The following is a 24,919-nucleotide window of genomic DNA, read 5'->3' on the forward strand; positions in this document are numbered from 1 at the left end:
TTTTATTCACGTATGTAATTTTATTTATTTGCAAAAATTATTAGTAAGTTAACATGTAATCATTTCTCTATTTGATGGAAGTATTGTAACTGTCTGATTATTTTTTTGCCACCCTGATGCACTGTTTGATTATTGCAGTTTAGTGTGCATTGTGTGCTTGCTAAAACACAGCTATTTGCTTATTTTTTAATTTTTAAAATAAATGTATAAGTTACATGATACAATTGTGTTAATGTCTTTATTCATATAAAATGCATGCATGTTTCTATGCCAGCTAATTAATCATTTGCATTAAACCTGTATGCTTTAGTTATTTAGTTAGTGTTCATAAGACCTGAAACCAACCTTGAGGTTTGATTGGTCAGTTGTTAACCATTTAACATAACTCTTTTACTCTCAAATAATTGGCGATTCTTCTATAAAGTTGACAAGACTTAAGGAATTCTACAAAATTAAGTGACATTGCTAATTTGAATATCTGCTTTTTATGATTTTTCTGAAGGTCCAGCTCCATTGCAGAAACAAGGATCCTTGGAGAGTGGATCCGATGTACCATCGTCCCGTCCAGTGGATATAGAGTCAGAACTGAACAAAGGTCTTACGGAAGAGTTCAGCAAGAAACTTGCAGAATGGGAAAAGATGAAGAAGTCTGGGTATGGCGCCACTAGCCCCAAGGGTGAGCCCAAGCAGAAGAGAAATGTCAAAGAGAAGAAGGACAGTACAAAGAACTCGAAAGACAAGGAGAAGCAGAAGACCAAAGAGTCACCTTTGTTGAGTAGGAGGAGTAAATCTCCAGAGGCAAAACTCTCACGAAACATTGTAGTCATTGAGGATGCAGATGGACAGTTGAAACTTGAGGGTGCCTCAAAGGAATTTTCCAAGCGCTTCCAGGAGTGGGAGAAGATGAGAAGCCAATCATCCATGAACACTTCGGACAGTGACTCCCCGTCTCAGAGAGTGAGGAAGCAAGGTTCTGAGGATAGCAGTGAGCCAGGTCCACAGAGAGAACGGGCAGCGTCTCCTAGAAGGACAGACGATCCCTCAAAGACCACACCCTCACGGAAGGACAACAATCAAGCTCAGAAGAAAGCAGGAGCCACATCCCACGAGGCAGGGTCCCAGTCAGAGTTCCCGGATGATGGAAGGCCAGGGGATGATGCAGTCTTTGCAGAAGCAGAGGAACACATCACCAAGCTAGAGGAGAAGAACACCTTTCTAGCAACGCAGCTAAAGAGGAAAGATGTGAATCTGCAGGCCGTGCAGTCAGAGCTGGAGACCATGCAGCATCAGCTGGAGCAGATAGGAGGTAGCAAGAGAGGTAAGACCAGAGCACCCTCAGCATGGCAACCCTATAGAATAGGAATTTTGACACTGTTACTTCTAGCACAAGTCAGATACCTTTTTGGACGCCTGCTTGTAATATACTGGATAGGTGTGGGGTTCTTTGGGAGTTGGTCCTGTGAAGACCTTTATTATTCCTTTCCTTCATAACTTCCTCAGATGATTTATATTCCAACAATCCTGTCCAATACAATGAGCCGTTGCTTCTCTACTTTGTCATAGGGGCACTGGGGAATGGCAATTATTACGGCTATGTTTTACCCAGGGTACCCTGGGTAGCCAACATTAAAGATGTTCTTCCTTGCGGGCCTCAAGGGCCTGCAAACATCTGTCTTTCTTTTCTTTCCTTTTAATGTGTAGAGTAGGGGAGGACTGTCTTTGTTTTAGATGAGTTAACATTGAATGGATGCAAAACACCATTAAGAAATTAGAGCAACGGTGGAAAGGATTATTAAAATTGAATGAGAGTTCCACAACTTATGAAACGCCAGCTTCATCTTAACCGACGACAGATGAATCTGTTTAGTATCATTCCAATGAAGCCTTGAACCTGGATACTATCAATCTTGGGATGAGCTTTACTTAGATCGGAAATGCATAATCAACTTTAGCTGTAAAATACCCTCTTGTAAAAGTCAAGAGAATGTTTTGTATCACAAAGTAATGATCCTTCTTTTGATAGAAAGAAATGTCTCATGTAGGACAGTCTTATTCACCCCTTCGTCCTCTCAAACTTAGTTTCAATTCTGCTCATTCTCTCTGATATGGAATTAATATCGGTGTTTATCTCATCAAGAACACCTTAAAAATGTTATATAACATCGTATCTGAATCGTTTGTACTTGCAGTACATGTACCTTTTCTCAGGGCGTGGCAGCAGCACTGTCAGAGTTATTTGCTTTTCCTGATTCGACGTCACATTTTTCCTCAGAAGTGGCTTGGTGTTGTCTCTTAAGTCTGTTTCTTTTACCCATCTTCAGTTATTTCATGTCTCACAATGCAGAAAATATACTTTTGGCCGAAAATTCAAGGTTGAAAACGGAGCTCCTTAAAAAATATCTGCTACTTAGCTAGACATCAAGGGCGTCCTCTCTGTTTTTCCCTACCCTCAGAATCATTTGTTTTCTGTTATTTCCTTAATGCCTTCTGCTGAGATTACTTTGTAGTTCCTCGAGGCAGAGATGAATATTGCTCAGTGCTCCCCTCATTTGCCTGTTTGATAAATCTTATAGAACTATTGCATTCTGGAACTGGATGATCCCTGGTTCAAGCCTATGGGAATTTTATAAAAGACCAAATTAGAAATGGACTGAATAGCAGTTTATTATTATGATTGCATTAAAATAGTATTTAGAGCCAAAGTCTAGGTCTCAAAAGATATCATTCATTATATGCTATGATAGGATTTTATATAAAAAGTGAAGAGTTCGCATTATAGTATAAAACATTAACAATCATTCAGAAAAAAAGAATGAAACTCAAATGGGAAGCTCAGATCTATAAGTTTTTCACAATAATTAGTTTGCTATCCAGTCAGCACATTTGTTATAATTAATTAATTTTCTGCAGCTTCTGCTATTGCAATATTTTGAAAGAGAGCTTATAAGAACCGTGGGTGTTTGATAACTAGGCATGGGTTAGGATTTATTAGAACTTCCAAACAAGCATTGGCATTGTAAGACTTAAGTCTGTCTGTCTGCCATGCAAGGTCCACTGTGATCCATGCAGTCCTTCCAGGTAGGAAATTGAGCAAATTTACGACTGTCACGCGGGCGGAATAGCCGCCGTGATGTTGCAGGTTTCTTGGTGGTGTTGGTGATGTCAGTCCAAACCCGTCCTTGTCTCTGTGGGATCGACTCAGCATCACAAGTTGTAGTTCTTCAAAAACTGTCACTCATTTAAGGCACCTTTTCACTAAGTCAGAGCTGCCGTCGATCCTTTTCAAAAGTCAGGGCTGCCGTCGATCCTGCAGGAATCCTACAGGCAACTTTTGACCACCAATCCTCACATTTTATCATATAGACAAAATGATGGGAATGCAGGCTGGAAGCCAATATGCATAGTGCCTTTATGGTTCCTGCTAAAACTTGAGGAGTCAAACAGACTTTTAACAAGTTGCCCTTGGGAGACCCAAAACCATTTGAATCAACCCGAAGGTGAAGTTGTACTTATGGGTTATCTTTAATATGGCAACGATTCTTTTAACTTGTATTTCTTTCAAATATCTGCCTGAAAACTGTCAATTTTTCTTGATACATGCAAATAATGATATTACACACTCTAGATAGAAAACGCAGTTCTTTTCACCTTTTTTTCACATTCAGCAAATACGTTCTTATTTGTCTAATTGGAAAGTTTTGAAGTCTGCTGTTGGCCTTCCTCCAAATTTCATCATTTTAATTTTAGCATTGTCCTGACTTTGGTCAGTATGTTCTTGGTAGTGGTCAATTAGCAAACTTGACTAATAATAGATTCTGTAAATATTTTCTGGGGGACATGGTACTTTGGTTGTCAAAATAAAAGAATAAACATGACAAATTTATTCTTGATAAAAAAAATAGAGGATGTTTAAGCTATCAGGTACTGATGGATGGACTGAAAATAAGAACTATTTATGGGCCTCAAATGCTTGTCAACTACAGTTCAGGAATTTGTTTGGGATTTCTACGCTTTTCTCTTATTACATTTAATTTTGTATTTCTTTTCCCTCCCCCTCTTTATGCTCTTTCTCCGTCTTTCCATCTCTGTGGCTCTCTCTCCATTTCTGTATATATTCAAGATTTAAATCCCATGAAAAAATCTTCCTCCATTTTCTTTCTCGAGAACATGAAACTTTGTCTATTTCTTTCTTCCTTCCTCCATTCCTCTCTTTTATCCTTCTCCCTCCCACTATTTTCTTTTCATTTTTTTCCTTTAAGAAAATGTCGCTTTTTCTTTTTCATGTTTCTTTTCATCTCATATATCACTCATTTTCTCTTCTCATTCTGCAGAATTTCTTATTGCTAATGCATTGATCTTTCGTGATGTCCCAATTCTCTTTCATTTCCTTTTTCTTAGAATTTGTTTTTTTGTCAAAATTTCTCACCGTGTTCCAGAATCCGAGACAGTGAGGGTTAAATCTCTATAAACCGAATTAGAATGAGGACAAGGGGATTGAAAGTAGTTTAAGGTTGTCCATGTCACGGATTGTGGTGAATTATCCTGAAAATGTGGTGAATCAACACCTAAATTTAACCTGTCAAATGTCAGGTGTCTTAATGGTTTTCTAGATCTCACGCTGTGATTCTCCAACACACAGAATAACTGTCAGAAAGGGGGAAATTATGTTTTGAAAGGGAGAAATTATGTTCTGAAAGGGAGAAATTATGTTCTTAAAGTTCTTTGGAAGAAACAGTGAAAGTTTGTGATAGCATGTTTGATGGGTTTAGTCATAGAATCAGCAACAGGCACTACTGAAACAAGAGGCCAATAGGAGATTGTTGATCATTGGAAAGAGAGATATCTTTAAATTTTTCAAAGCACAATTTTTTTTTCCCTTCATCAAAGTGTGATTAAATATCAATCTTTGAGAGTGAAAATCTACTTTGGGACCCTTATTTTCTGTTCCATTTCTACATCGTTTTGTGACTGATCACAACTGATCTTCAAGATCAATATCCTCAGGACAAACCAGTTTAATAATGAACATAACATGAAGCTTGGCCATTGATCTGTGCCCCATCTTATAAGAAGTTACGATCAATCGCAATTCTATGGAAATCCAGCATTGTCATGATATTTTCTACAAGAAATGTGAAAAATGTCCTTTGTAAACACAAACAAGCACTCTGAATTTTCAAGAAAATCATGGATGTATGAATATACATCATAGTTAGAAAATATTTTGAACAAACATGCATTTTAGAAGATGACATTGCTGGCTTTCCATAGTTGTGGTTGATCGGATCAATTGTAACTCTTTGTAAGATGGGGCCCAGGGGACTGATTTTCATTATTGATCATACACAATAATCATTGCAATCGATCGTTGGTAAAGAGTCCCGCAATCAATCACTGAGTTTTGGATTACAGGGCCCAGGTGATTAAAGTGGAAGTTCACCCTGACAAAAAGTTTATTGTAAAAAATGACAGAATTGAAAAAAATATATTGTTGAAGGTTTGAGAAAAATCCATCAAAGAATAAAAAAGTTATTTTGATTATTTGATTTGTGACATCATACGCAAGCAGCTTATCTACATATCATATGGTAAAAAACAATGAAATTTCATTTTCTCAGAAAATCGAAAATGTTTTTTATGGTACCTTTAGTATATCAATGTACAAATGACTCACACCGGCTCCTAAAAGAAAATGAAAAACTATGTCATCACGAACCATTAAGATATGCAATTCTGCACATTATATTACATAACATCTGGGGCATCTGCTCATTTGTGACGTCACAAATCAAAAACTTGACATTCTAATAACTTTCTTAATCTTTATTGGATTGTCCTCAAACCTTCACAAATATTTCTTGTCATTTTTTCTATTTTCACAACAAATCTTTCATCAAGAAGAACTTCCCCTCTATTTTATTCACACGTCATTGTGGTATTAACAGATGCGATTAAAAAAAATCTTGAGTTTCCTAAATTCTGATGAGTTAACTTTTTCAGTATTCTTCCCGGATGTTTTGTAGCATGTTTAACTCTATGACTTTCAAAAATACATTACCCAGTAATGTCTCTTAAAAAAGTAACCCAGTGCAAGTAATGTCCCAGTTATTTATGATTTTTATTTTATTTTGAATGTATATATTTAGATTTTCTTAGTAGTCATGTAGTTTCACTGGCACTTTTAGACTTTTACTCACTTTGATCACATTTTGATTATTAATGCAACTGATGCACACGCTTTTGTGATCTCTTACAGATCTGTTAGAAAAGAGCCCCCACGTGTCTAAGTTTGGTAAGCCCCCCCCCCACCCCTCCTTTCCCTTCCCCTAGGGTACTACATGTAGTTCATGTATTTGTTCATGCTACCTTAAGTAAATCTATTGACATTTTGTTTGATAACTGCCAAACATTATGTTCCTTTTGAATCATCCATGAGAATAATGGGGCAGATTCTGAATTTAATGTCTAAAGTTAGATGATTGTACCATTTTGCTAATGCCTTGCATGCATCACTTGAATAGATCATTATGTGATAATGTACAAAGTATTTGTGAGTGTCTTGTATGTGTACCCTGTTCCAAATGCAATGCACCCCTTCCTTTCCACCTCCTCCGCAATATGTTGGCCCTTTTAAGGATAATGCAGAGACTGGCTGTTCTACTATCCTGGCCCCATATGCAAGGTTTGTTCTGTGTTGTCCAAACCTCCTGCAGGTTGCTATGTGGCAAATGAAGCATGTGTGTGTACATGTGTTCTAACAAACTTGTGTCGTCAGCCCCCCTCCCTCACCCTACCAACCGTGAGCTTGATCTAACCTTACCCCTCTCCGTGCACCTGTTGTTCCGTACCATCACAGATCTTTTACAAAAACGCACCAGTACTTGTTCCTCGATCGGTGAGTCCCTTTTAGAGGAGGAACTCAACGACATCAAATCGCAGGTCGAGAAGCTTGAACAGCAGTATCAGCTGCGCATGAAACCGTCCAAACGATCTTCACTTCATTTGCGATCGCCACCACCATCATCGTCGTCATCTTCGTCTCAGCCAACGGCAACATCAGAGTCATCCGTGGCATCAAAGGATAGCCCAGTGGTGAAGGTTCCGAATCCGGAGGTCACAACCTCAGGGATCGCGACCTCAAACCCCAAGGAGACGCAGACTATGGATGTCGTTGATGCATGCGTCTCTACAGGTCGGTCTTCCGTTGGGTGTGAATCAAACCCAACTCCTTTTTTTTAATCTATCTAACTGATCCTTGTTCCTTCTATTAATCACTCTCCATTTTTCAACAGATTTCCATAACAAGGCATGCTTGCTGCAAGCGTTTGAAATTCATTAATGAATGGTGGATGCTACATTCTGTAACACTGTTTAAAAAAAAAATCAGAGAAAATTGATATATCATTCTTTTTCTACATTGTAACTTGGGGGTATTTCACAAAGAGGTAAGTTCTGGCTAAAATTATGCCTAGGTGCCAATGCTTACATGATCATTTATGCCTAATCTTGGATAGGCCAAAGAGTGTGTCCAAATACCGTGATCTGACTCGTGTGGTGATGTGTTACACTTACCACACGTTACTTGGAATTCATGTGCAAAATTTTAGTCACTCTTAAGTCTTTGTGAAACACCCTCCAGATATCTTTTTTTCTGGTGATAAGAGTCTTTAATGATTGTTGAAAACAACATAATCCTCCCTGGTTCCACATAATGTTGTGAGACTGTCCTTAAAATGTGGTTTTCGTATTATTGATCCATGAGATTTGAAATATTATTTTCTTCATCAGTCAATGAGAAGTGCTTTTCAATTCAAGATCAAACATATAAAATCCAAAAAGCCCACATATAAAAAACAGTTACGATGCAAGAATACCATTCTCATTTTTCATACAATTTTTCTTTTTATCATAAATATATCAATAATTACATTTTCAAAGTGGCTCAAAACAAATAAAATGATGGAAAAAAGCAATTATGGTCTTTCCAGGAATTCATTGATAATAGTCTACATTTCCAAAGAAAACTATGTGGGCTGGACTAATAAACATTCTCCTTTTTACGTAATTCATTCTGAATGAGCAAATTGGACTGAATTATTGCGGAGGAAATGAAAAAGAATCTTCTCTTCTCACCAGAAGTCGATAGAGGCACGATTCCTGTTGATAGTGTACGGTTTCATTCTGGTTTGTGGGTTGCGGTTAAACTAATCTTGAGACCTACTCGGGGTGCAGAGCAAGAACTTTAGTCATTACTTGGCGACACCCTAGTTACACTAAGAAACCACGGAACAAGGCCTTGTTTCACAAAATTTGTGATTGATGACAAATTGAATGATTCTCTCTTAGATTCGCTCACGGTCAATCAAATAGCATGATTTCATGAGCTGTAAATATAAATTGCAACTTTTTAAAAATTTGATGTGAATATTTACAAAAAAATCATGAAAGTTGTTGGCATTGACAGGTTGTTCTTCTGTGGTTACCATAGTAACCTTCGGGGACCTGTGCTTCTTAGCCAATCAAAAGCAAGGATTTCACTGAAATTGTCAGCGCTTTCATTTAAGTCAGTGTAATGCCTTCAAGATGTGATATTCACTATTTATTTTGTGGAACATTTTGGAAGTTTCATAGTGCTTGTGGGTCAGATGGCAAGGTAGTTAGTTGGTTTGGTAACATAATTTGTTGTGTCAATGGGGAGGAATAAAAGGGTACTCGAGGCTGAAAATAATATGATTGGAACAGACATTTCTATAATCAGACAAATAAAACACTGAATTTTCAGCAAAATCGGATGAAGAATAAGAAAGTTCTGGCATTTTAAAGACTTGCATTATCTAGTCATGCATGTCTTCATGAATATTCAATGAGCAAACTGATGATGTCATTTCCCCACTTGCTCTTTTGTATTTTGATATATGGAAATATGTTCATATTTATTCATCCAAGAACTACAAAAATTGGATCAACAACTGATTTAGTGCATTAGGTATTCAATTCTACAACTTATTTCATTATAAGGGAGACATACATGTATCATTCACACATATGAAAAATTGAAACATTTCATGTAAGATGTAATAGCATAATGTGAGACATTGTCAACCAACCTAATGAATATTCATGAAACATGCATATAACTGTTTTTACAATATATTGCTTAATTTCAAAAAATAAAAATCTTTGCTATTTGTTATCAGATTTTGATGAAATTTTCAGCATTTTGCTCTGCGAATTTCGCTCTATTTAGAAATAATCTATTCAGCCTGAAGTACCCCTGTAATTCCTGACTATAGGTGTTTCATCACCCACCCAATAACAAAAAATACTGTTTTTATCAAGAATTTTTTAAGAGCACCCCTTTTCAATAGGAATGGTAGAGTCCTGTTGCCTGCTTATAACTTCAAGATTTTTATCTGCTGGAGGCAGGTGTGAATGCAGAAAAATATATATTATCAGGCATTTGACACCTGGAAAAGTTCTTGTAATTTATTTGAGGTCAGGCAGGTGTAAAAGTGCTTTTTGTATAGATAGATTTGTTATGCATTGCAGATAAAGTATGAAGTGTACATGAAGTAGATTAGATCTTTATTCAATTTTGTCTACATACGTATTGGTGTGGGAATGGTTTTGAATGTCAGCTTTACATCTGTTTCATAGCTTTGTACCTTAAATATTTCATTGTATTTTTTCACGTTTCACTAATTATGCCATCGCATATATGTATGTGGTTTCAGGGGTGTACTAATGTGGTTTTAGGGGTGTAGAACCAATACATTTCATGGTGTACAACTGTTGCATATTATTTCTATTCCCCAAATGATGAAGATAATGACAATGATATTCTGCTTTTATATCTCTGGGCTCTTTGCAGTTATACCATTACCCTGGTCATCAAATCCTAGCTTGTCTTTACACGAAGTATGTACTTTCTCTGTGCTGTGCCAGTTTACCAAAAAAAATTGTAGATTTGTGTTTGTAATCTCAAGATTATTCCTGATATTGTCAATAATTACAGGAAAATTGAGAAACTCAGATTACTGGGGACTCATTACTCATTATACTCTATTCAAAAAAGGATTGAGTCCACAGTTTCCCTCGATCTGTAGCATTGTGATTTGAAAATGGTTCCCTTTGTTTGAAAAGATTGACTATTTTAAGAAACTTCTCCACCTACCTTAAAACATGACTAATGTACCCATGGTTCCTTTGTTGGTCCCGCACAAAACCTAACAACCCTCCAAAGTTTCACAACTCCTTCTTTTTACTCCTTCCTATCAAAGGAAATAATCGTGAAGAAAATTAGATTGTTTTTGTAAAGATCCGCTGCTAATGTTTGTGATAAAGGGGGAAAAGAAATAGGATTTAGTGAGAATTTCTGCTCCCCCCCTCAGAAAAAGACCTGAAAATCAAGAGGAGAATGTATTAATGCATTATCTTGAATATTTGATTGGATTAAATTTTATTTGAAGGTCTCATGCAAGAATTATAGTGATATCTCTACACCATGTTTGTAGGAAATACAAGTGAAGTATCATTTCATAGAGAGTTATTAAAAATGACGTAGGTTTGGGACACGTCATTCATTGAGAAAATGTTCGCTTGTATCAAATAGGATTAGGCCCAGAGTGGAGGAAAAAAATAATTTTGAATTATAGTTCATGATTACTCAAAGGGGTTTGGACCATTCCAAAAATAATGATTACTTAGGTAGTTAAAGGCTGAAATAAAGATTGTAAGATGGTTCTGCACCACTAATTTGAAGGAAAAAATGTAATTAGCTCAAGATTTACAATATAACCAATTAAAGCATTCAAAGAAAAAAAATCATGGATGAAGACTCGATCAGTGACTCATAAGTTCTTATATCACCATCCTATTCTCATCTTATAATTGGAACCATGAGAACGCCGGGAGGGGGAGGAGGTTGAGAGGGATTTGTGAGGTTCCTCCTCGGGACTCCTAAAGTCCATCTGAAGACAATCTTGAATTAATAATCTCAATTCTACAGTTTGATCCTTGAGAACAAAGTGATACCATTTTGTGATTGGTTCAAGACTTCTTAATGCAGAACCTTAAAAAATTCTACAAAATATATGAGAAGAAAGAGTAATAATTTCTACACAATCTCTGATGATTTCATTATATCACTATATCCATTTTGAATATGAAAAGTGTTTAATTGTGATGACAAGTGCTGTTTGAAATAAGAGCAGTATTTAATGCATCCAATAATTAGAACCATCCCATTGGTCATGTTATTGAAAATTATTTTATAATATTAGGATACTATTTTAATCTGATTTGAAGTAATTGTTTTGTATATAAGAAATAATATGACCTCTGTGTACATACAATTAATATGATTTTGCATATTTTACAGATTATGAAGTTTTTCCCTGTATAACACGATAATATATTAAAGTTACCTTTGGTGTGATATGCACTAGCTTACAAAATGATACCTTCATGATTTTGTATTATGTGAAAAATCATATTCTGGTTGGTTCTTGAATTAGGATAACATAGCTGTGTTGTCATGAATTTGAGCATCTACAATGTATGAGTTCAGATATAAATATGCATGGGCATTGTAAGTTGTCAAGTATTTCTGTGATTTCTATTGTTTTGCGGTTAAATTTGTCTAATCTTGTTCTTTGCAGTGAGGATATTTTTTACAAGATTTTTTTTTCCATACAATGTGTTTGTGATATCTTTGTATTGCCTGTCTGATTGTCTGTCTGTCTGTCTGTCTGTCTATCTGTCTAATTCATACGCATGCCAACTTAAAATGCATCTATCTCATTCTAATCTTAACACATTTCTTAACTTTTTTTTCTCATATTTTTCATATTTTATATACATATTTCTTATGCTTGTATCGTATGTATACCGTATCATAATTATGTTTACATGAAATATATATTTATATTTATTTCAGAATTTGATTATTTTTAATCCTCTTATTTTCCATTTGATAACATAAGGATTTTGAACAGGGAACTATTAAGCTGTTTATTAGCTTTATATAACTTTTGGAACAATTGAATATTTTCTTGCACTGAAACAAATTCTCATTCAGTTTTGATATATGGCAACTCCTATGAAAGGTTAAAATAATTTCTTAGCATGGAGCTATTACAATAGCTCCATGATCTTAGTATATTGACAGTTATTTTGTTAGCAATCATTTCAATGCATATAGTTCATTATTTGCCAAATTGGATTAGGATTGTAAGCAGTTATCTATATGTTTATATATTATCATTGGCAATATCTAAACACCCAAAGTGAAGAAAATTACTCAAAATTGTCACTAACTCCCTCCACAGAGCCGCTGAAATTACCAGGCAGAACGGAGGCAGAGGTCCAGACGAAACAGAGCGCCCCCACTGAAGATTTGAAGCGTAGTCTTCAGGAGAGAGAGAATATCATCAAACTTCTTCAGACAGAACTTGAGAGACAATCACAAGAAATATCATTCCTCCGTAACCAAGGCAACACGTTTAAGAGAGCAAAAAGCTTCTCGGCAAGAGATAGAACCTATGTAAGTTTGGGGGCCACCTTTTTCCATCCCCCACAAAATATAAAATTATTTTAAAAAAAAAATAAATGAATGAAATCAATGATAAATAAATAATTTAATTAATTAATGAGGAAATACATTAATGAAAGAATGAATGAATAAATAAATAAATTGATAAATACATTAAAAATGATAAAGTGCCCAATTTGATTGCTTGAAGCCAATATAACATGGTCACTTTGAGTTATACCACCTTAAGGCCTAAACTACTCATTTAGTTCATATATTATTACCCAGGGTGCAGCAGTTTGATGATGTAGTATTACATTGTTTGCATAGTAGTTTGATTAATTCTGCCAGCTCATGATGAAAGGAAACAACTCTGATCTTTGTCAAAATTTCTTTCTTTTTTCTTAGTTGTGAGATATTTTCTATATCCTCTTGATAACCTTAAGATTTAGAGTCAAATTTTAAAACAAATTGATATTTTTAGAACAAGTAACTAGTTATGTTTCCACACAAAACTAGATATGTTTCCACACATTTTCCTTATTTACTAAACTTAATCCTGCAGAGTTGCCTCCTTATGTCATGTCATGGGACGGCAGAATTGATTTTACACCATAATATTTGCCAATATTATATTGTTTTATCTGTAGAACCCAGCTCAGTTAGAGCCATCAATAGGATGGAATCCAGCCCTCCAGAGGAACAAGGTCAAAGACTCCACATCAACTATCTCTGTCTCAGAGTCAACTGATTCCAGGCAAGATGGTGCTCCATCGTTAGAAGCCCTACATATCTCTGGTAAGAATCAACAACATCCCCTCCCCAAAAAAAAACAGAGAGAAAGAGAGAAAGAAAGAAACAAAGAAAGAGAAGGAGTAGAAGAAGAGGAGGAGGAGAAGAATGAATAAATAAATAAATAAGTATAAAAATGAATTCATGAATTGAATAAATAAATCAATGAATAAATACATAGATAAAAAGATAAACAAATAAATTGATCGATGAATAAATTGGTATACAAATGAATGAGTGAATTGAATGAATGAATAAAAAAATTGATCAATATATGCATATCACTGTTTCATAAAAATAAAAAAAATTTCAAGAACTGTATAATAATTTTTCATCTTTTTTATTAAAATAATGTATTTACAACTGAATCTTCCCATTCCCATTTATTGTGTACATGGATAACCCAGTTCAATACAATAATTGGTCAATGCTTCTCTATGTATTCTAGTTGACTTGATATCAAAATGAAGTGCCAGTATTATTTATTTATTTGTTTGTTTATTTATTCATTTTTCTGCATGTCATGACAATATACATACATTAGTGTGACCATCACGAAAGTAAATACATTACTTTTTACATAAAAAAGGTGTATAATTATGATCATTTACATAACTGATTAAGTTCATCCATCATTTGATTTTATAACTTTCAGGTAGTTCAAGGCGGTTTAGAGAGTTCAGTAGCCCTATATATATGGCAAGCAGGCCAGTTTGTAAATGAGTGATTGTAACATTATCATGGTAACCTTTAGATTGGTAGGGGTCATGTCTGGGGTGTCGAAAGACCCCCTTCCTGAAACTTCTTTACCCCTCCTGGCAGGAAGGTTTATCAGACAGAGTTTGGGGAACTTTTAGAAGGGACCTGGGGAAACCTCTCTCTGACCGTGCATTTCTCCCCCCCCCCCCCCCCTCCCCCCTCTTTCCCTCTCTCTTTATGTGCTTTTTGCCTCTCCCCCTTGCTCTCTTGTCCCTCCATCTACATGTACTTCTCTCTCTTCACATGCCTTTCTGTCTATCCCTGTTAACTTTCTATCTGTTCCTTTATCTCTTTCTTTCTTTCTCTGACCGTGTGTTGCTCTCTTCCCCTCCCCTTTCTCCTCTCTCTCTCTCTCTCTTTGTATGCCTTCTCTCCCCCTTTCCTCTCATTTCCCTCCATCTAATCCTCTCTCTATCCTTGTGCCTCTCCCTCTACCCCTCCCATTCCCCAGTTTTCTGTCTTTCTATCTGTTCCTTTATCTCTTTCTTTCTCTCTCTCTCATTCTTTTTGACCATCTCTCTATCATTGGAAAACTGCTACCTTGGTCATCAAGCTCTCTCCATTTGATCTTGTTTAGTCTTTGTGATTAAACAAACTATTTATAAATCAAATTTTCATTTGTCAAAGTAGAAAATAATTCTTAGACTACATCAAAAATAAGACCATCTGGGGAGTAGGTTTAATAAGAATTAGACTGATTGGGAGTTAGACCAGTTGCAATGTAAACCAAATTATTAGCAGACCGAATTGGGTTAGCCCAGTGGCTTACCTAGGATTTACCACGGGGGGGGGGGGGGGCAAATAAAATGGCCTTCATCCTCAAATATAGGATTTTGTACAAAAAAAATTGACAAGCAAAAAAAATAGAATAAAAGGTCTTCAACTACAAATATAGGATTTAGTACCAGAAAAAAAATTGACAAGCAAATAGAAAAAAAGGGTCTTCATGCAAGGTCGTCAGGGGGGGGCAGGGATAAGTCCTTTGCATGGGTGGTGACTCATCAGGGGGGCAGACTGCCCCCTCCCCGTAGGTACGCTAGTGGTTTAGCCTCTGTTGTAATAGACTAACAGAGCAATACACCAAGTGAATGTAAACATATTCAATTACCAAATGGTCATGACAAAAAAAATTTCATACTGTAGGTGTAAAATTTTTATGTAGTAATATATTTTTTTCTATCAAATGATAATTCTAGTTTGTAAATTTATTCATGTTTTTATTGTAGCTGAAGATATCAGAATGGACGTTGATTCCACCAAGAAAACTGCTCAGAGTTCGAGGAATACATCACAGTCATCTACAAGTAAACAGGTGGGTCCCACTCGATCTTTGACCTATCTGGGTCACGTCATACAAAGAGTTACAATTCATCCAATCAACTGCATGGAAATCCATCATAATTTCTCTTACAGGAAATTTGCACAACTTGCTTTGTATTATCAAAGCAAAGCAAACTGATATTTTCAAGAAAACAGTAAATGTATGACTATACATTATATCTAGAAGGGTTTTGAAGAAGCATGCATTTTAGATCATTACAGTCCGACCTCTCTTATCCAGCCTCCCCTTATCCGGATCTTTCTGTTATCTGGACGCGCACTTGGCGAGATTTTTTTTTTTTAATTCAATTTAGTACGTGAGGAAATGAGATTTCAATATAAACTCAATCCTATACGTAAACTCACTTTGATTACATTTCCAATGTAGTCAACCTACAACAAAATTATTTTTCATGAAAATATCTCACCCAAATCACCAAAAGAACTTAGGCATAATGATTTCCAGTAAATCAGGGTGCGGCGCAAACATTTCTCTTTTTGCTTCGCGGGAAAAACAACACATGTCTGGCTAGCTAACGTTAGGCCTCAATACGGACAGCGCCATCTATCATGTTTGAGCCTACAGTCAGTGTAACAATGGCTGACATTGCGAAGCTGCGATACCTGCCGCGATGATCTAATTGTAAAACTTAGTTTTATAGAGTCATTCTCTTTTAATCGAGGTATGCTCGATGTATACCTCAGTCATTTTAGCAGGTATATTATCAAAGAGTTTTGGCCATCGATCGATTTCATTTTCGTAAAAACACTGCATATAATTTGCACTGACACTGCAGTGAATACTGTCTGTATGCCCACTACAATAGTGTAGCTACCGCCGTTGGCCTGGGGAGGCAGCCGGCAGCGCAGCTGCGTGTATTTAATATTGGGTCTCCCAGATCCGGATAAATCCCTTATCCGGATTGGTGCTGGTCCCAACGTGTCCGGATAAGAGAGGTCGGACTGGTATGTTGCTGGCTTTTCATATTTGTGGTTGATCGGATCAATCGCAACTCTTTGTGAGACAGGGCCCTGATGTACTTTCTCTGCTTTCTTCAGATGTATTCTTAACAAAGAGCCTACAGAAATGTACCTCTGCGACCCTTTGCATAAAGAGTTGCAATCAATCGCAGATCTAAAAAATCATGCGCAACTTGATTTTCAACCAATCAACAGCATGCATTTGGGACTTGCGATTGATTTTTTGACTTGCATTTAAACGCAACTCTTTCTGCAACGGACTCCTGGGGCCCGTTGCATAAAACTTTTTACCTGAGAAAACTCAGGTTGTTTTTACCGGAGTTTTTACCCTGTGTTAAAGTCAATGGCAGAAATCAGACTAACCTTAGTTTTCAGTTTTTACCAGAGTTTTCTCAGGTTAAAAGTTTTATGCAACGGACTCCTGATGAATGAAACAAAATGAGAAAAAATAATAGTGAATCGTTGTGATACATGATGATATTAATGATAATAGAAATGATGATAGTGATGATGATGACAATGATTATGATATCGATGATGTTAGTATTAATAGTGATGTTGATAATGATAATTTAAAAAAATGATAATAATAAGAAACACAACCACCACAAAATGCTAAAAATTAAGGAATGGAATGTAGCATGTCACATGGAACCCAACTTCAGGGGCTTATCTATTGATATGTCTGATCTTATATTCTAAATTCCATTTTTAGTTACCCCTATGTTACAGTCATTTAATTTTCTAAAAGCACTAAGAAGTCAGGTGCTAGTCCAATTATTGCAGTCAGGTTTCCGGTCTGGTCGTACAGCTCATAAAAAAGTGAAAATGAATTGTTGGTGTATCGGTACTCTTCCATTGCAATTGTTCCTTCCAATCATTAGCTATGTCTGGTAAGCAAACAATTACCATTCTGTAAATGTTATCGAGCTATTGGGACATGGTTACCCAGACTGAATTCTGTATGCGGAGGCCTTTAGTCTCTGTTCATTACTCCATGTGGAATATTATTGTTGTATCTTGACAGAATGTATCCAGTACTAACAAGGATCCAGATGCCAAATCAACCTATCCAGGACTGTACGGACCAATCGAGACATCGTCTAGGAGGAGAAGGGGCAATGATATCAAGGAAGAGACTTCGGCAGGACAAACAAAAGCTGCTGCGCAACAGAAGAAGGAACCAGAGAAAGAAGTGGACCAACCAAAAGATGAGTCTGTTGATGAAATAGTCGCAAGGAGAAGAGCTAGACGTGAAGCGAGGAGAAACGTAAGATTGGGAATCCACTCTGCCCAAGACAAACCACCCATTCCAGAGCCAAAGGAAGAAGTTAAACCTACTCAAACCAAAGGGACAGCTGATAAGATGACTGCCAAATCGTCTAGTATCACTGGTCCAGTCAAAGCTCAGGATAGTGTTTCTGAGAGCCCCCGTGTGCGTCGTCGACGCGATAGACAGAGTGGTCATAGTACCCAAAGCCCAGTAGAAGCACCTCAGGAACCACCACTCAAACTGCCATTATCACCTAGGACTAGAGATCGCCAAGAGAGGGAGGTATTCTCAGATACCACAAATGACAGTGAGCAAGAGTCCATCTCATTAAGGTCTGATTCTGATATCAGAAGACGTTTTGAAAGTATCTTGGCACATCGTCGTCGGGAGTCTACAGATTCCGTCAGCAGCTCACGTAGAAGTTCACCTTCTGGAAGGCTTTATGACTCCAACTTCTCCAGGACAAGAACTAATGGAGATGTTCAGAATCTTAGAAAGAAGTTTACAGGGAGCAGCCCTGCAAATGTTGCTCAAGCCGGTCCAGTGAAGCAGAAGAGCAAGTCTTTGAAATATGAGAAGGAGAGACCAAGGGAAGGTTCTGTCAAAGCATTAAGCCAGACCTTTGGTTCAGGAGATGAGAAGAAAACTGGTGGGAATTCTAACAAGTCCTCTCCTAGGAGTCTTTCACCAGCTTCTTCTAGTGGTTCCTTGTCCACTGGAATTGCAGATAAGATTAAAAAGCTGAAAAATACAGAAGAGAAACCTATTGAAAGAAGAAAGTCTGCTGACCTGATCAAAGCTAGGGTTGCTCAGATGGAGCAGCCAAAAGACACTCATTCAGAAACTCCCCAGAGGAAGTCAATGCCTGCTATTCAGGCAGTCAGGAGCAAGTTTGAAAAGGGTGGTAACCAGGACACTGCACTGTCACCCACAAGAAAGGCTGGAGGAAAGATCTCCTACACAGTCTCTGTGACTGATAGTGACAAGGAAAACTCTGAATCATCAAGGACAGATGATAGGTCGTACAGGCAGAAGTCTAAATCTTCAAGACTTGTGGCAGTTGTGGAAACCGCTGACTCTACCAAGAAGCCAGATACTGTAACATTTACTGTCAACTCACATGGAAGAAGACGGTATGGGGCGATGGCCGACAACACGAATAACAGTAACAGCAAACATGCAGAGCCTCCAGTCACTGAAGATCTGGCAAAACCAGTAGAGACTGAAAAACTAAAGAAGGACGATGTTCACACTGTGCCAACCAAAGAGGAAAGAGAGCACAAAGAACCTAAGACACCAAGTGGAAAGCGTGAAGAAGATGCTAAGGAAGGGCGTAGAAGAAGGCGGGAGAGGCATAAGGCTTCTGAAGCTAATAAGAAAGCACAGGAAACATCTAAACCAGAACCTGCTACGTCTGAACCAGAGAAACATAATACAAAGAAGAATGATACTAAAGAAACAAAGGCGGAAGAACCTCAAAATAAAGTGGAGAAGGAAGAGAGCAAGCCTGAGGTCAAGACTGATACTGGAAAGAAAGGAAGAAGGAGAAGACGTGGGAAGGGTCAGTCAGTTGATATACCTGATGAACCAAAGCAAAGCAGCCAGAACAAACCAAATGTTGAGGTACTACAGGAAAAGGGTAAGGAAAAAGAAGAGAAGGAGGAGAAAGAAAAGGAAAAGTCAGAGAAGAGATATGAAAAGAAGGAAGATGTGACCAAGCCTTCAGAGAGGCACATCCAAAAGAAGGATAAGGAATCCACATTGACTGCACTGAAGAGAATGGTCAGCAAGAGGGAAGATGTTAGACCAGACGTCAAGGTACGTGACCCCACGAGAGCGAGACTGGAGGCCGAGAATAAATCAAGCAGTATAGACAGCATAGAAGGTCAAGACTACCCTGACCTATTGGCTCAGACCAGACTGCATGACAAGGACAAGGGAAACTCACAGGATGAAGGGAACGGCAGACGCCGTCCCCGGTCCATGGTTGCAGAGTCAGGACTGAAGGGTGCCGCTGCAGCCATAGGACAAGCCATTCCCAAACCTGAGAGTGAGGATAAAGAAAAGGAAAAGGAGAAAGAGAAGGAGAAACCAAAGGAAGCTGAGGAAGATGATCGTCGTTCTCGAAAGGAAACAACACGAAGAGGGCGTTTCCTTGCCAAGGCAGATAAATTTGAACTGTTCAGGAGAGCGAGATCTGTGGGGCCAGGATCCAAGAACAAAGAGAGATCACCCAGTGCAGAGAGGAAGTCCAAAGGAATAAGATCAAGTTCTATTGATAGGTCTAAGATGAGGGCCAAATCTCCAGATCCTATCAAGAGCAAGAAGAAAGGTGGTTCCATTGGAGGGTTTCTCAAGGCTTCCAAGTAGGTCTTCTTTTTTTTCTTCATTGCAACCCGCATTTAGAACAAAATTAGCTAGCATGTATCAGTGACTGTTTCTTCATTGTTGCCAAATTTGAATCATCCTTATAAACATTAAATATGATATAATATCATGCCATATGAATAAGAATTGTAATCTGTTTTGGGCTTTCATGAAGAATAGATCATAGTTAGCAGACACCAGACAATGCAAAAAGCTCATGAAGATATCTGCAATTTAGCTGCAGGTTTGGAGCCCATCCAATTATAATGCTTTACCATCAAATCACTGGCACTCTGTTTTACCTGCTTTAGGCAAGGTAAGGGGAAGAAAATACACAACAATAGCATTACATCTGTTGGTAAAGGCCTGGACACACTGCCCGAGCGTTGGAGCGGTCGTGGAGCGGTAGGGAGAGAGGGTCTAACTTCGCTCAGAAAATTTGGCAAAAAATCAAAAACAAAAATCGAAAACAAAAAAAGAACAATCGAAATCGAAAATGGTGAACGGTAGCGAGCGGTGATGATTTTTTTCTCTCCGCTCCACGACCGCTCCAACAACGCTTGGGCGGTGTGACCAGGCCTTTATGAAATTCAGTACCTCTCTGTGTAATTGACATCACTGTTACTTGGTTAAAGCCCGGCACACACACTGCGATTTGTTGTGATCCGAATTAAAATAAAATTGTAATAACTTTTGACATGAACATTCCAACCCATAAAATCTTAAAGAGTTCAGAATAGTGGCAGGACTATGGAAATCAAAATCGAGTCTAGTTCGAGCCTCCTCGTAGGAATAAAGGCAACTTCAAATCATAATTACATCATCATCGGCTTCGACTTGAAACTGATTTTGGACTTTACTCCGACCACACGGCTTGCCCCAAAGCAAAATTATGATTTTATTATTCCTAACATTGTGCCAAACTTCAAATGAAATAATTTTACTTCTTGGAACTCTTAATGCAAAAATGCAATTTAGTTTTTAAATCGCGCCGCATCGGATCGCATAGTGTGCACTGGGCTTAACACCCTTTTCGTGTCAATATTCCCATGAGAGCCGACACTTCGGTCAAAAGTTTCAGACTTGAAATGATTCTTCAAATGAAATCATAGGCCAAGATATGTAATGATTTGATATTTGTTATTTAGTAAATTGCACTTGTTTGTATTGTTCTTAATGCATGATGCATGTTGATATGAAATGTAGTTTTCAATGATATTTTCATGATCCTTCAAAATATAATCTTTTGCAATAACTTGATTTAATTGAGCCGTCTTGTGATTTAAAAATCCATCTCAGTGTTGTATAGTATTCAAATGATACACATTATTGAGGATATTGATAGGAATTATGAGCACAGCTAGGGTACCTTTAGAACAGTTCTAACTTTTGGAGTGTTCAAAGGTGAGAGTTGCGGCTGCAGCATAAGGGCGATGGCCGATTTTGCCCTGATGACATCCCAAATCACCCCTAAAATTCTTTAAAAATTTATGCTTTGGGGCTACCCTTCTTCCAGAGTTGCCCCAAGATCTGTCACAAACAATATTCAAGATTATTTAGAAAAATCAATGTTCTGTACATGGCAGAATAATGATATTTGCTTATACTGCATAATTACCAGTTTACTCTAAAAAGTAACCCTTAAAATGAAAGAAATAGCCCCCAAAATTTTGCAAATGCCCCAGTGTGGAAAAAAGAGATAGCCCCTAGAAATAGAAATGATTTCCTGCCCTGATTGTGGGTAATTATTCCAGTGCCCAATCACGAAGAGGACTGTGTATTATTTGTTCTATAAGATAGTGATGTGGATCCTTGTTATTTGATAATCAACCCCATCTCAAAACCATGACAGGTCTATAGAACTAGTCGTTAGTACCAGTCATTAGCAATAGTTTCTGTTGGCTAAAATGAAGGACTGGTCATGTGATAGGTTTGAGCCAATCATTTGATTAGGATCCATAACACCATTTTATAGAAGATGATGCTCTTCCTACTGAGCATTCTTGTGTATGTTCTAGATATAGATACTAACTTGATCCCTGCATGTTGCATGTTCTTTACCCATTGTCCATATTGCATGTAGCTCTGAAACTGATGATGATGATGAGGATGATGACATCGAGTACGACAGTGAAGAATATGACAGTGAGAGTGATGTGGGTAGTGGCATCGATGACGACACCGATGACGATGTCGAAGATGACTTATGGACCGATATGGAAGAATGTTACCGGATTCTTTTCAACTGCCACAGTGTGCTATCCAAGCTTCAATGCAGAGAGAGAAAGCATGCCCTCACTTGGCCAATATCTGCCATGCGGCAGGCAGCGTTACTGAGTTGACATCTGTCATCAACCAACTTATCAACGTCCAACTTACCATCCCTATCCACTTTGCATGTTCTTAGCCTACCAAGCTTGCCACTTCTTTAGATATGCATTGATTTTTTAAAACCAACTTTTTGTTCTTCATGAGCTTATTGTGCAAAAAAGGGGTATGTTGACAGATTTTTCATTTACATCATAACGATTTTTGATTCCAAGCGAAGATTCAGAGTATTAGAATACAGACAATTATAATTCTAATTGATTTTTTTTCCATTTTATAAAGTAGTATGCTATTAAATTCATTGTGCACAATGCTAATTGCATGCTCTGTAAAGTATTTTAAATTATTCATTGTATAAACCTTCTTGTATCTCCTTAGTTCTTGAGGTTCCGAAGTTTATTAAAGATAGATTTAGAGAATATAATGTAGAATCCATGTAGTTATATTTTATTTATTACTCATTGGTTGATTGGTTGTTTGTGATCACTCTTGTTATCCCCAGAGTCTGAAGAAACTCCTGGACCCACAAGACTACACCAGCCTTGTTTGGGATTCACCACTGCTTGATGAACATGACTGGAATCATGTGACTAGAGATGTCATGTGACCGGTACATCATGTGACCGGCATGACATGTGACCTACATGTATCATGTGATGAGGCAACATCAGTGCTGATGAAGCAGCTGTTGATGCAGTCCTGAGGAAACGGCTATGAAGGCACATCACCACTGGAAGATCACATAATTCTCATCGTCAAGGATTAGTCGCACTGATGAGCAAGCCAAGCCAGCAGTTCCAGTTTCATTTGAGGTCCGATGCTGATGATGCTTTATATATCTGGGACTTTTTGTTTGATTTTAATCAGTGTGTGATTGCACTTTTGATTTATTTTGTCAGGTCTTGATGAATATTCCAACCATACCCTTGGGGATTAAGGGTGTTGCTCGATCTCGTACCTTCAAACGGGGGTAATGTATTTATGATCAGACAGCCCCCTGTAAATGCTATGCATTAGGGTCATACCTAGCTGGCCCCCATTCAGATCACTAATTTTATCTTGGCCACGAGACCGCTCAGTTCTTATGTAAATTGTGTCAAAATAAGGATGATGATTTGATGGCACTGATAATGGTGACTGTATGATGGATACCAATGTGAACAGGGATATGTAATACAATGCTTATCAATTGATCACAGAACACATTTTGATGATTGATTGCATTTGCCACAATGTACAATCGATCATGAAAATCAGTCTTACGGTCAATTGCAAAGTTTTGTGGTACAGTAGCCAGGAGTGATTGTCCGCTCAATACCCACAATAGTTCAGCCAAAGTCAAACTTAATTTTGTTCTTTTATAATATGAAAGGGCTTATCAAAAACTTTGGATATCTATATAAATTGTCAAATTGATTATCTAAAATCCATCTAACATACTTGAGTAAATGTTGAAGAAAAAAATAGAAGATATAGTTTGACGTTTCATCTAAAATCCACTTTGTCTAGAACTATTCAGTCAATATAATTAATAATAATAATATTATGCAACATTTATATAGCGCTTAATACAATGTTTAATTACATAAAACACCCAAGTTCAAATCCACTTTGAAAACACGCTTATTTGAAAAGACTTTTGAATTAGTGCCACAATTTTCCAGCAAATTTCTCACTTTTCTTTGCTTTGTCTTCTTCAAAAGCGCATAGGGACGCGTTTGATAGTGATATTTGCTATGTAACCATGTTGGTATTCTTATTATTATTCATGAACTATTAAAGTTTTATTTGACAAAAAGTATGAAAAAAGCAGACAAAGTGGAAATTGAAACATCTTGCTGTTAGACAATGTAGTGGTTGGACCAAAAGAAGAGACCAAAGTTATAGAAGACCAAGTGAGTTTGGCCAAGATGGTGTTAGACAATCTTAGAGTTAGACCATCTGCTCGAGCTAGGGGACTATTGGTGGACCCAGATATTTAAGAGCAATAACTCTGTACATTATGTTGGTATCCTGATTTTAAGAATCATACTGAAACAATATTATCTTCAAAGATGTCTGATCTTACAGCTCCAAATATCATATATTCCTGTGCTTTTCAAGTAATATATAGATACACTAGAAGATATACTTGAAAATGTAAATACATGATTTTAAATTGTAATTGATTTGTCAATTTTGTAAATATTTGAAGCAATAAAATGGCTCTATTTCCTTCCATATGTATTCATCCATAGTACAATTTTATGACCGTAATTTTTATTGTATTACATGTATTCTGGGAAATTATAGTTTCTAAAATTTTGTAATTTTTTTTCAATTTTTATGAAAATAAAATGATTTTCAAAAATTGTAATGCATGAGCGCATGACTAAAAATGTGTATAGTTTTTACAGTAAAAATAATACTATGTACAGTATTATGATAAAGAAATCAAGTTTGGTGTCATTTTTAAATTTTTAGATCATTGTTAAGGATACTGTATCTATAGTTATTTGAAGGATAAGTATTTTTTTTATTTTTGAAATATTATAATTGTAATTGTTTTGAGGAAACTGGTGTTTTAT

General features: G+C 37.0%; 1 protein-coding gene across 11 annotated transcripts in view; it reads left to right on the plus strand.

Moving 5' to 3' along the window:
• LOC121432068 (neurofilament heavy polypeptide-like) overlaps positions 1-24,210 on the plus strand; it is a 129,358-nt gene extending 105,148 nt beyond the window's left edge. For 7 of the 11 annotated variants that reach the window (XM_041629900.1, XM_041629899.1, XM_041629906.1 and 4 more), the window contains 9 exons: positions 503-1,318; positions 6,257-6,292; positions 6,857-7,192; positions 12,330-12,544; positions 13,183-13,330; positions 15,310-15,395; positions 17,412-20,023; positions 22,108-22,518; positions 22,855-24,210. In XM_041629900.1, coding sequence (XP_041485834.1) covers positions 503-1,318; positions 6,257-6,292; positions 6,857-7,192; positions 12,330-12,544; positions 13,183-13,330; positions 15,310-15,395; positions 17,412-20,023; positions 22,108-22,366 — 4,508 coding nt within the window. In that variant the 3' untranslated portion in view covers positions 22,367-22,518; positions 22,855-24,210. The remainder of the gene's footprint in view (positions 1-502; positions 1,319-6,256; positions 6,293-6,856; positions 7,193-12,329; positions 12,545-13,182; positions 13,331-15,309; positions 15,396-17,411; positions 20,024-22,107; positions 22,519-22,854) is intronic. The other 4 variants (XM_041629907.1, XM_041629908.1, XM_041629905.1 and 1 more) reach the window with 4 other exon arrangements.
• The last annotated feature ends 709 nt before the right edge of the window (positions 24,211-24,919 follow it).

Source organism: Lytechinus variegatus, chromosome 18, assembly GCF_018143015.1.
Source record: "Lytechinus variegatus isolate NC3 chromosome 18, Lvar_3.0, whole genome shotgun sequence".
Classification (NCBI taxonomy): Eukaryota; Metazoa; Echinodermata; class Echinoidea; order Temnopleuroida; family Toxopneustidae; genus Lytechinus; species Lytechinus variegatus.